Source organism: Juglans microcarpa x Juglans regia, chromosome 2D, assembly GCF_004785595.1.
Source record: "Juglans microcarpa x Juglans regia isolate MS1-56 chromosome 2D, Jm3101_v1.0, whole genome shotgun sequence".
In the NCBI taxonomy this organism is placed as follows: Eukaryota; Viridiplantae; Streptophyta; class Magnoliopsida; order Fagales; family Juglandaceae; genus Juglans; species Juglans microcarpa x Juglans regia.
Window position 1 is genome coordinate 17861589 of NC_054596.1, and position 13433 is coordinate 17875021.

General features: G+C 35.4%; 1 protein-coding gene across 1 annotated transcript; it reads right to left on the reverse strand.

Moving 5' to 3' along the window:
* Positions 1–12564: 12564 nt before the first annotated feature.
* LOC121249316 lies at positions 12565–13140 on the reverse strand. Its single transcript, XM_041148024.1, has one exon. It carries the CDS (start codon positions 13138–13140, stop codon positions 12565–12567), a length of 576 nt encoding a protein of 191 aa, XP_041003958.1.
* Between the last annotated feature and the right edge of the window lie 293 nt (positions 13141–13433).

Consider the following 13433-nt stretch of genomic DNA (forward strand, 5'->3'; position numbering starts at 1 on the left):
GTATTCTGGGTTGGACTGTTCGATCGCAATATTGTATCGTTCGAACATTAAACACAGAAAACAGTTTAATTACTAAATTACATTTATTAGATAACAAATAAATAACAATACTTAGGATACTTAAAATACACTTAATAATTAAAATACACTTAATATTAAATTACATAATAATTAAGATACTTAAAATACTTAAAATACACTTAATAATTAAGCGATAGACTAATTCTATGTACGTGTTACTAATAGATAGATGTTTTCAGAAATAGACAAAAAGTTGGATGCGTCTAAGCGATAGACTTGGAAAGGATTACGTATCCTATGCGCGTAGAGTAAGAACCTTCATTGATTTTGCTCGAGCCTCTGCTGATAGTTGTGATTATATTAAGTGTTCATGTCGAGGGTGTAAAAATTTGTATGTGATAGGGTTTGATGAAGTTGAAAGTCATATATTTGTGAACGGTATGGATCTGGGGTATACTTGATGGGTACTGCATGGTGAGCAGTATGAATAGTCAACATATGTATTGTTTGGTCATCCGGATTATTTGCGGCACATAGATGATGAATATGAGTAAGATGAGATAGAGGAGATATTGGGTGACTTTGGAGCTGTGATGTTTATGATGAGGTTGACGACAATGCCTCAAGTGGCCGAGAGACTGATTCTAAAAGCTTCGCTGCAATGTGAGAAGATTTAAAGCGCGAGCTTTATCTAGAATGTACAAAACATTCTAAAATGTGGTTTATTGTGTGGTTGCTTCACATTAAGTCATTGTATGGGATGTCGACAAAAGCAATATACATGGTATTGAACTTATTTAACGAGGTGCTTCCCGAAGGGTCTGCATTTTTTAAGAACTTTTATGAAACAAAACAGTTGAGAAAATGGATTAGGGTTTGAGTACAAGTCCAAAAATGCATGCAAGAATGATTGTGTTTTGTTTTGGAATGAGAACGATAAGAAACAAGCATGTCCTATTTGAAGTCAGGAGAGTTACTTTGCTTACCTATTTGAGGACTAGGCTTCTATGGAGCTATTGACATATTGACTGGAGAGTTCATCTTGTTTGCTCCTCACTTATCTGCAGATTATGTTGTTTGGTTGGGAGAAATAAAACCACCGTCATACTTCAAGGAAAGATACCTAGTTAGCGTGGTATACTACACATATGAGATTGCTAGAGTTTTACATGACCAATTCCATGGATTTGGGAAAACATTGTTGTTTCTATTGCATGGGCTCAATATCGACAGCAATCAATATGCAAAACTAGCAGAGTTTGAGGGTGTGGACAAGTTTGAGATGGGTTTGGAAACCTTGCATCCCATTTTGACTTAATGACGTGTTTGGAAGTCAGAGCTGGAGCTTGTTGTTATCTAGTATGCCAATGATATAAGCTTCGAAGCTCATGTTGAGGTTATGAAAAAAAAAACTAGAGTGGGAATGAAAGAGTATCAGTTGGAAAGCATGTTTCTTCACCACACCTGCATGTATGGTGGGTGTAGGCACTGCTCATACACATGTATTTTGTGCTACTGGTGAAAATAGTGATATGCTTCATTATGAGCATGCAGTGGCTCCAAATGACAGGACCTTGAAAGATGGAGATATGGCATTGTTTGATATGGGAGCTGAAAATCAAAACGATGTGGATGATAGTCCAACTCACAAGAAGAAACATCAGTTTCTCAATCCTTGGGTGTATCTAATGTATTCAAATGGTTCAGTGCCTGGAACTCTATGTGTAGCCTTGAGGTTTTGTGAGAAGATTGAATCTGCTCTTGGGTTGGTATGTAAGGATATTGCTGACCTTGCATTTGGGTGGAGGAACATTGATCAAGAAGGCAACATGGGTGAGTTTGCTGAAAAATATAAGGAGAATACAGTTTTTGCTCACTATCTATTTGACATATTGCCACTTAAAGTGGTTTTTGAGCCTTTGATAGAGGAAATGAAGGAAGCCTTGTTGAAATAGATTGTGATGGTTTGGATGTTATGGAATATTAAACCCAAGTTATTAATGCTCCAACCTTGAGGACAAGGTTTTTTGGAGGGAAAGGCAATGTAGTTTACACTTCAAGGATCATGAAACATAAAGATGGAAAACCAGCTCCCCAAGGGGGCAAAAGTTTGAGGCTTGTCTCTATGTCAATCATGTTTTTAGTGCTATGCGAATGTTCCTTTTATCTTAATGGGATATTTTGTTCTGAGAAGAGCAGGTTTGACACTAAGAATGTTGCAAGCGATGTCCAATCTCCCAAGGTATTGATAGTTACTCCTCTTCAAAATAAACATGTTGAGTTTCCTAAATGCAGCAGTGACTATCAAGACTACACTCCGTGCACAAATCCAAGGTGGTGGAAGAAGTATGGTGTTCATCGGCTTAGTTTCATGGAACGCCACTGCCCTCTAGTATTTGAAAGAAAAGGCCTCAAGTCATTAATGCTCCAACCTTGAGGACAAGAGTTTTTGGAGGGAAAGGCAATGTAATGAATCCAATTAGATTGGGCTTACTCGATGGGCTTCTAAATATTCCTTGAGCCTAGTTCATTTACAATAATAGTTTCTTTACTATAGGACACAATTGGACTCTTTTTAATTACTTAGGGCTTGTTTGTTTTCAAAGATGAGATGAGATGAGTTGAGATTAAAGTTAAAAAGTTGAATAAAATATTGTTAGAATATATTTTTTAATATTATTTTTGTTTTGGGATTTGAAAAAGTTGAATTATTTATTTTATTTTGTGTGGGGATTTAAGAAAGTTGTAATGATGAGGTGAGATGAGATGAGATGAGATGTTTCCTGAAAACAAACGAGGCCTTAGAGTTAGCCTAGCCCATGGCCTTAGAGTTTGGTCTGGCCTATGGCCTTCATATTTTTCTTACGGGCTACTTGATAGTATATAGCTAGGAGGATGGGAAAGTGCGAGGTATCTGGAATATTGTCAAAGTTTCTTTAGAGTCCTACAAGGAAGTTGGAATCCCTTGAAGTATTCCCTTATTAATGAACGTATGGCTTTTTGAAGCAGCTTGCATCAGACAATATATCTGTAAGAAAACAGCTCATGATATGAGGTGGCACAAGGAGAAAAGAGTTAAGGATGAAGCATACATGAGGCACCTAGACGACTCACTTGCGTGGCAATCTTTCGATAATCAATACCCAGAGTTTGGGATAGAAGCTCGGAATGTGCGCCTGGGACTCACAACCAATAGATTCAACCCTTTTGAGTATATGAGTACAAGTTATAGCACTTGGCCTGTAGTGTTGATTCCGTACAATCTTCCACCATGGAGGTGCATGAAGGCGTCTAACGTTTTGTTAACTTTACTTATCCCCGGCCTGAGATCACTTGGGAATGACATTGACGTATTCATGCAGCCGTTAATTGAAGAGCTGAAAGAGTTATGAGAAACAGACGTCAGAACTTATGATGCATCCATGTCGACATCTTTTTAGATGCATGCTGCGGTAATGTGGACGATAAAAGACTTTCCAGTATATGAGAATCTTTCCGGCTAGCGTACTAAAGGAAAGTTAGCATGTCCGACGTGTAATACAAAAATTGCTAGTGAGTGGTTAAAATATTCTCAGAAGTTGTGCTTCATGAGTCATCGACGTTATCTACCAACAAATCATGCATGGAGAAGAAAATGTGCTAAGTTTGATGGGAGAGTAGAGGATAGAATTTCATTAAATGAGTTGTATGAGGAAGAGATAGTGAAATAACTGGTACATGTTAGAGCAAACAATTTTGACAAATGACAGGGAAAGAACAAGAGAAAACTAGGTGCAACAGAATTGAATTAGACAACGTGGTCTTTTTTTTACTTGCCGTATTGGTCGTCTTGCATGTTGCAATATAGTTTGGATGTAATGCACATAGAGAAGAATATATGTGATAATATACTGGGTACATTGATAAGTATTAACAAAAAGACGAAGGACACGATCAAGACGATGAAAGATATTGAGAGAATAAGAATTAAACATAATCTATATTTTGCGGGTGGAAGGCAACAGGGTGGTCATGCCGCATGCATGTTTTATGATAACGAGGGAGGAGAGGATGAACTTCTGCAAACGGTTGTAAGGTGTGAAGTTGCCAGATGATTATACTTCAAATACCAGTAGATGCGTGACCCCTATGACTGGAAAATTAGTGGATTGAAAATTCATGACTGTCACATATTTTTGCAGAAGTTATTATCGGTGGGAATTCATGGGAAACTGACATCTAATGTACGTGTCGCCATATCTGAACTCTATAAGTTTTTTAAGGATTTGTGCACTCGGTTAGTAAAGCAAGATGTGTTGCGGAAACTGGAAAAAGACATTGCTACTATACTATGTAAATTCGAGCAGATCTTTCCACCATCATTTTTTGATGTCATGGTCTATTTAGCAATACATTTATCCCTGGAGATATTGTTGGGTGGACCGGTGCAATTCCTTTGGATGTATCCACTTAAAATATATTTGAGTCGACTGAAGCGCACTGTTGAGAATAAAGTCAGAGTTAAGGTTTTAATAGCAGAGGCCTATATACATGATGAATGGTTAACATTTTGCTCTCTATATCTTCGTGGTGTTGAGACACGATTTAATTGTCAAGAGCGAAATACTGATCTTGATGCTCTGCCTCCTTGTGAGCTATCAATGTTTTTCCAGAATGTACGACCCTTGAGTGCACAAACGGGTTCCGATTCAATTGATGGAGAGTTGGGTAAAGTTCGATGATATGTACTAAATAATTGCTGAGAGATTGATGACTATCTCAGATATGTTGTTGCATGCATCGAATAATTCTAGTTTCTTCAAGTTTAACTATAACTTTTGTGCTCAAAATAATATTCTTTCTCACTTATATATTGTGAGCACATGCACAAACTTAGGAAGGAAGGCGTAGAGAATATAGAGACAAGACACGAGGAAGAATTTTCAGGATGGTTTGAACAACGTGTATGAACTAAAATTATATATATGTTACATTTTGAAACTTTTAACTCTGGGTAACTTTTAATAAATATATACTATTACAATTATTAGATTTTGGAACAACGCGCTCGTGATCCCGAATCAATTTCTCCTGAATTATATGCATTGGCTCGTGGTCCCTCAAATAGAGCACTTTGATACACTGCACGGCTTGAGGTTATAGATTACATACTCTGGACCGTGAACGTAATAGAAAGACTCAAAACTATGGTGTGTTAGTCGAGTGGAGTCATGGAACAGATGATATTGACTATTATGGTGTCATACGTGATATTATTGGATTGAAATATCTGGGTGGATCTGTAACATATGCCTTTAAATGTGATTGGTGGGATCTAGGCGATGGTCAGGTTTTGATACATAGGGATAATAGCTTTACGAGTGTCAATACTGCATCTAAATTGTACGAAGACGATCCATTCGTATTGGCTTGTCAAGCTATCCAAGTCTATTACTTGATTGATCCAATGAAAAGCACTGATGAAGATAGTAGAGATAACTTGGCGAGTTGTACAAAAATTTGTCCCTAGAAATATATATGAAGCAGGAACGAGTGCAGATTACTAGAATAGTAGAGATGAAGATGACACTCCGATTGTAGAGGCCTATCAGGAAGATGGAAAGGGTATTAACTTGTTTGTTGACCTCAGTGCACTCAACTTGCTCCCCTTGTGTAGAGATGACGTCCCACCCGTCCATCTCGACCTGTCCGTATTAAATGATCATTCAATTCAAATAAGTGAAGAACAAAAAAAAAAAGAGTCAAAAGTAGAAGACGAATCAGAATCTGGGGAGGAAGTGGATAAAGAGGATGAAAAATTGGTTGATGATGATGACGAAGATGTTATTGAGGGAGATTCTGAAACAAACATGGAAAATACATCCGAAAATAAAGAATAAAAGGTACTAAATATTTTATTCATATAGGTGACTATAGAATATTATACTTTTCATAATTTCTTCTAATTAATTTTCTTTGATATAATTAATCATTTTCAAGGATATCGTCAAAACGATAATGAAGAAATGTGCTTCCTCCGTCAAGTCCAAGTCTCGAACCCATTGAGGACTCCCCACCTGAGGAATCCGCTCCTGAAGATCAAGTTAACACGCAAGAGAATAACAACCAGTCGACACCTACCAGTAAGGAAATGTTGTTGATAATTAATTATATAATTAATACTTTTGTGTCAATAACTATATAAGTATAATTATTCTATTATCATATAGTTGATGCATCCGCTTGTCGCAGTCGTCACTATACACGTGGCGTCTCTCTTGAGAAAAATAGAAGGCATGAAAAACTCAAGATCATCATTTCTGATAATTCCACTAGAGGAGTGGATGATAGTGCAATAGCGCTTTCCTCCTATATTGGCACAGTAATCTGAGCTTATACTCTATTTTATGTGCGCTCATGTTGAGATGTTTCGAATAAGATTAAGGAGCACATTCGAAGTCGTGTGTTGGTGAATTTACTTTAAGAGTATATTTTTTTCACCTAGATTAGTATATCATATTTTTTGACCTAATTCACTTATTAGGATGAATTCAACTTTGACTTTGGCCGTAACGAGGATTTGAGAACTATGAATGAATTGATAGCTACACTATTATGATGTCACAAGGGACGATGTCATGATCACTTCAAGAAGTTTGAGACGTTGGAAGAGGCTGCGCAATCTCCTTTACAGCAGATGAAGTTAGACGATTGAAGAAAGTGTTGTGATCTTTTCGCATCTCCAGATTATCAGGTATTCTACATTTATATCATTTAATTATTTACATTTATATTCGTTCTATATATTATATGTATATATATTACAATTAACATTCTTAATTAATTTTGTAGCACTTAAGTTCTACAAATGTACAAAATAGATCCACTCTGACTGTCCACCATCGTGTCGGTTTAATGCCATTTCACCACCTTACTGAAGAAATGGAAATTAAAAAATTATAGAATTCATTTAGTTTTGATATTCATTTATTTAAGTATTAACATTATCTTTTTAAAATTGCTAATGTAACTTTGTTAGAAACATGATGATCCTGAAAACTTTTCTCTCATTCATATCTATACTGATGCTCACACTAATTAGCATAGTGAGTGGATGAATCCTACCGCTGCAGATAATTATGTAAGCGGTGTTAATTTTGTTAAATAAATTATGCAACAAGTGAATAATTTATTTTTTGTTTATATTTCTTTTAATACGTTCCTTATTGTGTGTTTTGTTTCAAATTGCAGGAAAAAATGATGGAGTGCAGTCAGCTTTTGAGGAATCCTCTCCTAGTGACATAGACATATGCATGCAAGTGCTCGGGCCACAGTCTAGTATGACAAGAGGTTTGGGACGATCTTTCAAGCATAAATGTTCATCCTCCTCAACCTAATTGACTTCAAAAATAATAATCTTACCAAAGATTTAGAAGCTGCATGGTACGAGAATGAGTATATGAGATCGAGACAGCAAAAGCTAGAGTCTTTCTTAGAGCGACAGTCTCATTTAGAGACGCATTTGCAGGACCAACAGAGATATCAAGAGGAAAGAATATGCAGTGAAGTCTAAGAGCAAGTGCAGCGGGAGATGATAGTGCAAATGAAATGTTTTATGTCGTTGTAACAGAATCGCGGTGCGCGAGGAAAGTCATATTAATTTTAAACTGCTCTGTATTAACATTCGAACATTATATAACATTTGTTCAAACGTTTTATCTAAAGATGCACGTTTATTAGATAAAAATTATATTAACGTTCAAACATTAAGGGCATAACGGATAAGAATTTTGAAATGTGTTGTATTCGAACGTTATACCTTCCAGTTCGACCGTATGGTTTTTAAGTTCAAATGTATGTTTTGTAGTTCGAATGTATGTTTTTAGTTCGAACGTATGTTTTTTGTATTCGCACGTATATTTTTTACGTTTGAACGTATGTTTTTAATTCGAACGTTTGTTTTTACATTCTCACATATGTTTTTTTACGTTCGAACGTAAATTATTGACTTTTGCAACGTTAAAGGCAAAATGGTGGATAAATTAAAAATTTTTACGTTCAAACATTAATATTAAACGTTCGAACTTAAGTGTGTTGAAAAGTAATGTTCGAATATAGAAAAGATACGTTCGAACGTGGAAGGGCTATGCAATTGTAACGTCATATGTTCGAATATTCTGTCGAAACATTCGAATGTTTCGACACAGAATAGCTGAGTCAACTCAGCCATCATCGAAAATCACATACCACGGTTTAAGTGGCCAAATGCCCCACCATAGAAATGAAGTATACACTTCAAGAAACTTTTTTACGGTAACCATTTGGCCAATGGCAACCTGTTGTGGCCAAACAATGGAGTTGAAAATTTAGCCACCACTAACATTCGATTTACACAAAATCCTACTAAATCTTTTAAAAAAAAAAATCATGTAAGAGGACAAAAGAGGGATACCTACCTTTTTGTGATGGTTGTGACGGAGTTTGACGGCAGAGGCAACATTTTGATGGCGGCGTGCAACGGTGGAAAGATAACGGTGTAGTGCTGAGAAGGACGTTTCCCGTTTTGGTTTGGGCCTTAAATACACAAAACGTTCGAACGTCATTCTGAGTCATGTTCGAACGTTTGGCGATTTAATTCTCAAATATATATATAATAGAATACAGTGTATTATATATATATATATATAATATTTTATATACTATATTATATTGTATATTATATATATAACCTATATTATATATAGTTAATATATAATATAAAATATAATATTTTATAGTATATATTATAATATATACTATATAGAAGAAATGAATTTTATCAATATATATAACTTATTTTAATATCTAATTTTGAAACTTTATAATATATTGTTAGTTGTTAATTGATGATGTGTAATATGATACAATTGGTATTTTTTTATTTTATGAAATTAGTATTTCTGATCTGTATGTTCAAATGTAAATAAAAAACATTTGAATATTGGTTCACATTCGAAGTAACGTTCAAACGTAATTTCACGGAATTGTAACATAACTTTCGAACATCTGACTCACCGTTTGAACGTACTCACCCTCAAACGAACAAAACGTTTGAATGTTTAAACGATTAACGTTTGAACAAACCTCCAAACGTACAACTTGCATTCGAACGCTTCTTCGTTAACATTCTTACTAACGTCTGGATGATATACCCGATACGCTTGAACAATGGTCCGTTAACGTTCGAATGGATATTTGAATGTATATTGCAGTTATCGTTCGGAAGTATAAAAGTTTGAACGTAAATATGATACGTTCGAACTATAATCAACGAACATCAACTTCTGACATTTGAACGTCAATCGGTCGGGTTGACGTTTGAACGTTACAGCAAACAGAATACCTCCAACCGTCACTAAAAATATTTTTAGTGAAGGTTCAACAGTAAACCTTCACCAATTATTTTCTGTGACACACATTAGGTGACGGTCGTGGTGACGGTTTCAAGCTGTCACCAAATATCTTTAGTGACATTTTGGTTATTTTAGGTGACGATTTCCTCTATCACAAAAGATAATTTGTGTTATAGTCTATGGTCGAGATCAGCTTGAATCTTGCAATAATCAGATTTCTTAATTAAATTAATCATAAAGATGAAGGATATGGTCGATCTAAAACCCTAAAACCCCAATGCTAACTTAAAATGATGTTATTAGATATCTTTCACAATCATAAAATTTAGATTTTTCTTCACACACAGACACACATTAAACTCACACGTTCCTGTATGATTGAAAAAGAACATCATGACTTGCTTAAGATCATCAGAACGATTATCCGGTCATAATCAGATCGATTTGATAGAGATTTGGTAGTCAAATAATAAAACTTTCACTTCAACCATGCATTCAAATGATTAAACAATAGAATTAAATCTCTCTTATATCCAAACATACGTATACAAACTTTAGAACATATATATTGAGGTAGGTTTTAATTAAAGTTAAGTTGATTATAGTTTTAATTAAAGTTAAGATAATTATAATCTCCCAAATAATACTAGAAAATCTTCAAATCGGTCGGGTGTTTTTTTCTTTTTTACACCTTTCAATCAAATTTGGACACGTAAGAGACTTATAAGAATTACGATGGGTGTAACTTTTCCCTCTTCTCTCCCTTTTCCTTTCCCTGTTCTCTCTTCTCTCTTCTCCCCTCCATCCGAAACCCATTTCCAACCACAACTGGATCTTTCTTCTAGCCATCTCTCAGGTCCCATTCCACCTAATCTCTCTGACCTTTCTTACAATTTTTGCTTCTTTTTTGTAACTAGCTCACTGGCCCATCCGAACTCCCGATTCCCTCCTCATTTGTCAAATAACAATTTGTCTGGTTCTGAAAGATTGAATGATTTCATATATTTCATTTTCCTTACCCAATGTTGGATATACAGTGTGCTATTTAAAGGGAAACAATATCCAGTGGTGCTCAGGCATTGTATCGAGCAGATTGTGTGCGCTGGCATTTCTAGCCTAGTTGTGAGTCGGTTACAACAGAATTGCAATTCCTCAATACAAAGAATAATTTCACAACAAAATTACATAATTGTTATAGAAGATTCTGCCGAGTGAAGGTGCGGAGGACCTTTGCGTGGTACTGAGTTGGGACCACTTTCAATTGTGCTCTTTTGTGGAGCTGAGGTGGAGCCATTTTCGGTTGTCATGCTTTTAGGTTCGATACTAAGAAATATAAGTTCCAACACAACAAATCTGGAGCTCTTGATACTAGCAGAGACTGAAATTTTAGTGTGTGAGAGAGAGAGAGAGAGAGAGAGAGAGAGCATAGGGAGAAAGGAAGCTTGAGGCTGCTTGACGAGGGGTGGGGGGGAGAGGAGAATAGAGAGACGAGGGGTGCGGGTGGGGGAGGAGACAAATTTATGAAGATTCCCTACATGTAATTGTATTGTTAATTTTGTTAGAATCCCTACGTATCTTTTTATCAGTGGTTGGTGTAAAATACTGAAAGGCACCCGTCCGGCTCCTAGTGCCTCTCTAATTTAAACCAAACGGCCAACCCAATACGAAAGCTGCCACGAATAATAATAACATACAAACCACCAAAAATATATATACAAAAATCTTTTAAACTATTCCATGCAGTCTCAATTGCCCATTACACTATTGAAAAAATCGTAACCTGCCCACTTCATCAAAACTTTGGCATTAATACACATAATAAAATATTTAAAATTTTGAAAAAATAATAAAATCTAACATAAGAAAATAAAAAATTTTAATCCAAGAATTAAAGGTTGAACATGCATTATTTAAAAACAAAAAAAAAAATATAAAGTTAAAATAGAAGAATTTTTTTTTTTAGATAAATATTAAAATTTTTTATTTTTTCAAAAATTAAATTCTTAAAGAAATAGATCTTTTTAAATTTAGATTTATTTTGTCTTTTTTTTTAAGGATTTCTAAGCTTTTAGGCATCTAAATTTTATCTCTCTTAGGAGAAATTGGCCTATTGCATTGCAGTCTTTTTTATAGTTTGAGTAGTGATTCCAAAGTGGGTGGTAATTTGAAGAGGGTTTTTGAAATTTCAACTTTAGAAGAGAGAGAGAGAGAGAGAGAGAGAGAGAGAGAGAGAGAAGCCTAAGATGCATAATTAGGATGCTGAATCTTTCTAAATACGAACTGATCAAAATCTTAAGCTAGCATAAGGCGCCATTAATAAGTACTATTATTCCTATAGATATAGTAACTAAGCTCACATGAATCTTACCATCTTTTACAGAACTCAAATTTACTCTATGAACAATCGTGTTTAATTATGTTCAAATATGTAAAGACAAGATCTTCTAACGGAATACATGCATAAATAAAATCATGTGCACATATCTAAGTGTGTATATATATATATATGTGTGTGTGTGTACACGTGTACGTGTATGAAAACCAAAGATAGCATGGCTTCTTTATTCTTAAATTTCCAACTAGATTCAATACCCTTTTTGTTACGACGATCCTGTAACAAAGGAGGCTTTTTTTGTGGCCCGTGGAGTTCGTATTCATATCAAGATTCCATGGTTAGAAGCAATAGGAAGCTGGACCATTAATAATCTGACCCATGTATTCTTCTTTGCGAATGGCCCATTAATGAACATGGACCCAAAATGGTTTGAAAACCCCATGATACGTCTAATTAACGATCAAAACGACTGAATATGGAGTCAGACCGGGAGATAAATTTCAAAACAAAAACAAAAAACTTCAATCAAAGTCGATCGATCAGACTATAATTTCTTTTTTTTTTTTTTTTTTGATTATTTGAGACGGAATCTCATCCGAATCGATCCACTGTATAGATCCACTGTATATGGAAGTTTTGGAAAACAAGAAGATTAAATAGCATATTATATATACAAAACTTGGAAACAAATCCTATTCCTCGAGAAAAAGCAGATCACAAGTATATAATTAAATTATTGGGCTATATATACATATCTTTTTTTTTTTTTTTTGAAACAATATACATTTCTGTTATACTACAATATATGCATGCCTGCAAATGAATCCATGACAAAAACTACATCTTGAGTTTGGTCTCGCATATGGATTCAACACTACTAGTAAAAACAAAAACAGATATGTTACACCTGTTATAAACTGTAGCATGCTTCTTGAAGATCTTGAGCAGACTCGTTTTCCCCACCAAAGTTGCCGTCGATGTCAAGTTCAGGCTCCCACTTCCCAAATCAGCAAAAAAATGTGGATTCATCACCAAATTACCAGTCATGAGAGTCACGGAAGGTGTCACGTTAAGCTTGCCGCGTGCCGGAACATTTCGTTCCCCTATCAGAGCCTCCCCGACCAGGTCGCCGTGAAAATCAACGTATGCGGTAGAGTTTTTATACCTGAAGCTTGCATAGTTTCGATTCTCGACGGTAAAAACAGTGCCCAAAGTGACATTCGCTGTTGCATTCATCAGCATTAACAAATCAATGTTTTGGAGGCCCTCGAGGTGGAGGCTGATTCTGGGGTGTTTAGGCTTGAACATGGTAAAAGACAAGGCTACGAGAACAGCGGCAATGAGAACTAAGAAAATCGCCGTTACAGCACAGCATATTTTGAGACCTCTGCGGGAAGTTTTGCCAGCAGCCATTGTTGATTGACAAGAAGTTTTAGAAGAAGAAGAAGATAGATAGATAGGTTGGGATCAAGGAGATTTCAATTTATGTTGGTATTTAAAGAGTTAATTAAGGATATTGGGAAGGAAGGAAACGTACATATCCCGCGTGGACGTTACGGTGATCTCATTTAATTAAACTTCATTAGTACTAATCTTGTACGTTGAATCCTAATTGTGTTCTATGTGGGAATCAAAGAAACAGTAGTTTAAGTACATTAGAAGACTCGACTGTAATTTCGTATGTACGTAAAATTAAGGTTAAAACA

Bases quoted from the DNA above. Each gene is read 5' to 3' on its own strand.
- LOC121249316 (XM_041148024.1), bottom strand. From the start codon at position 13,140: ATGGCTGCTGGCAAAACTTCCCGCAGAGGTCTCAAAATATGCTGTGCT.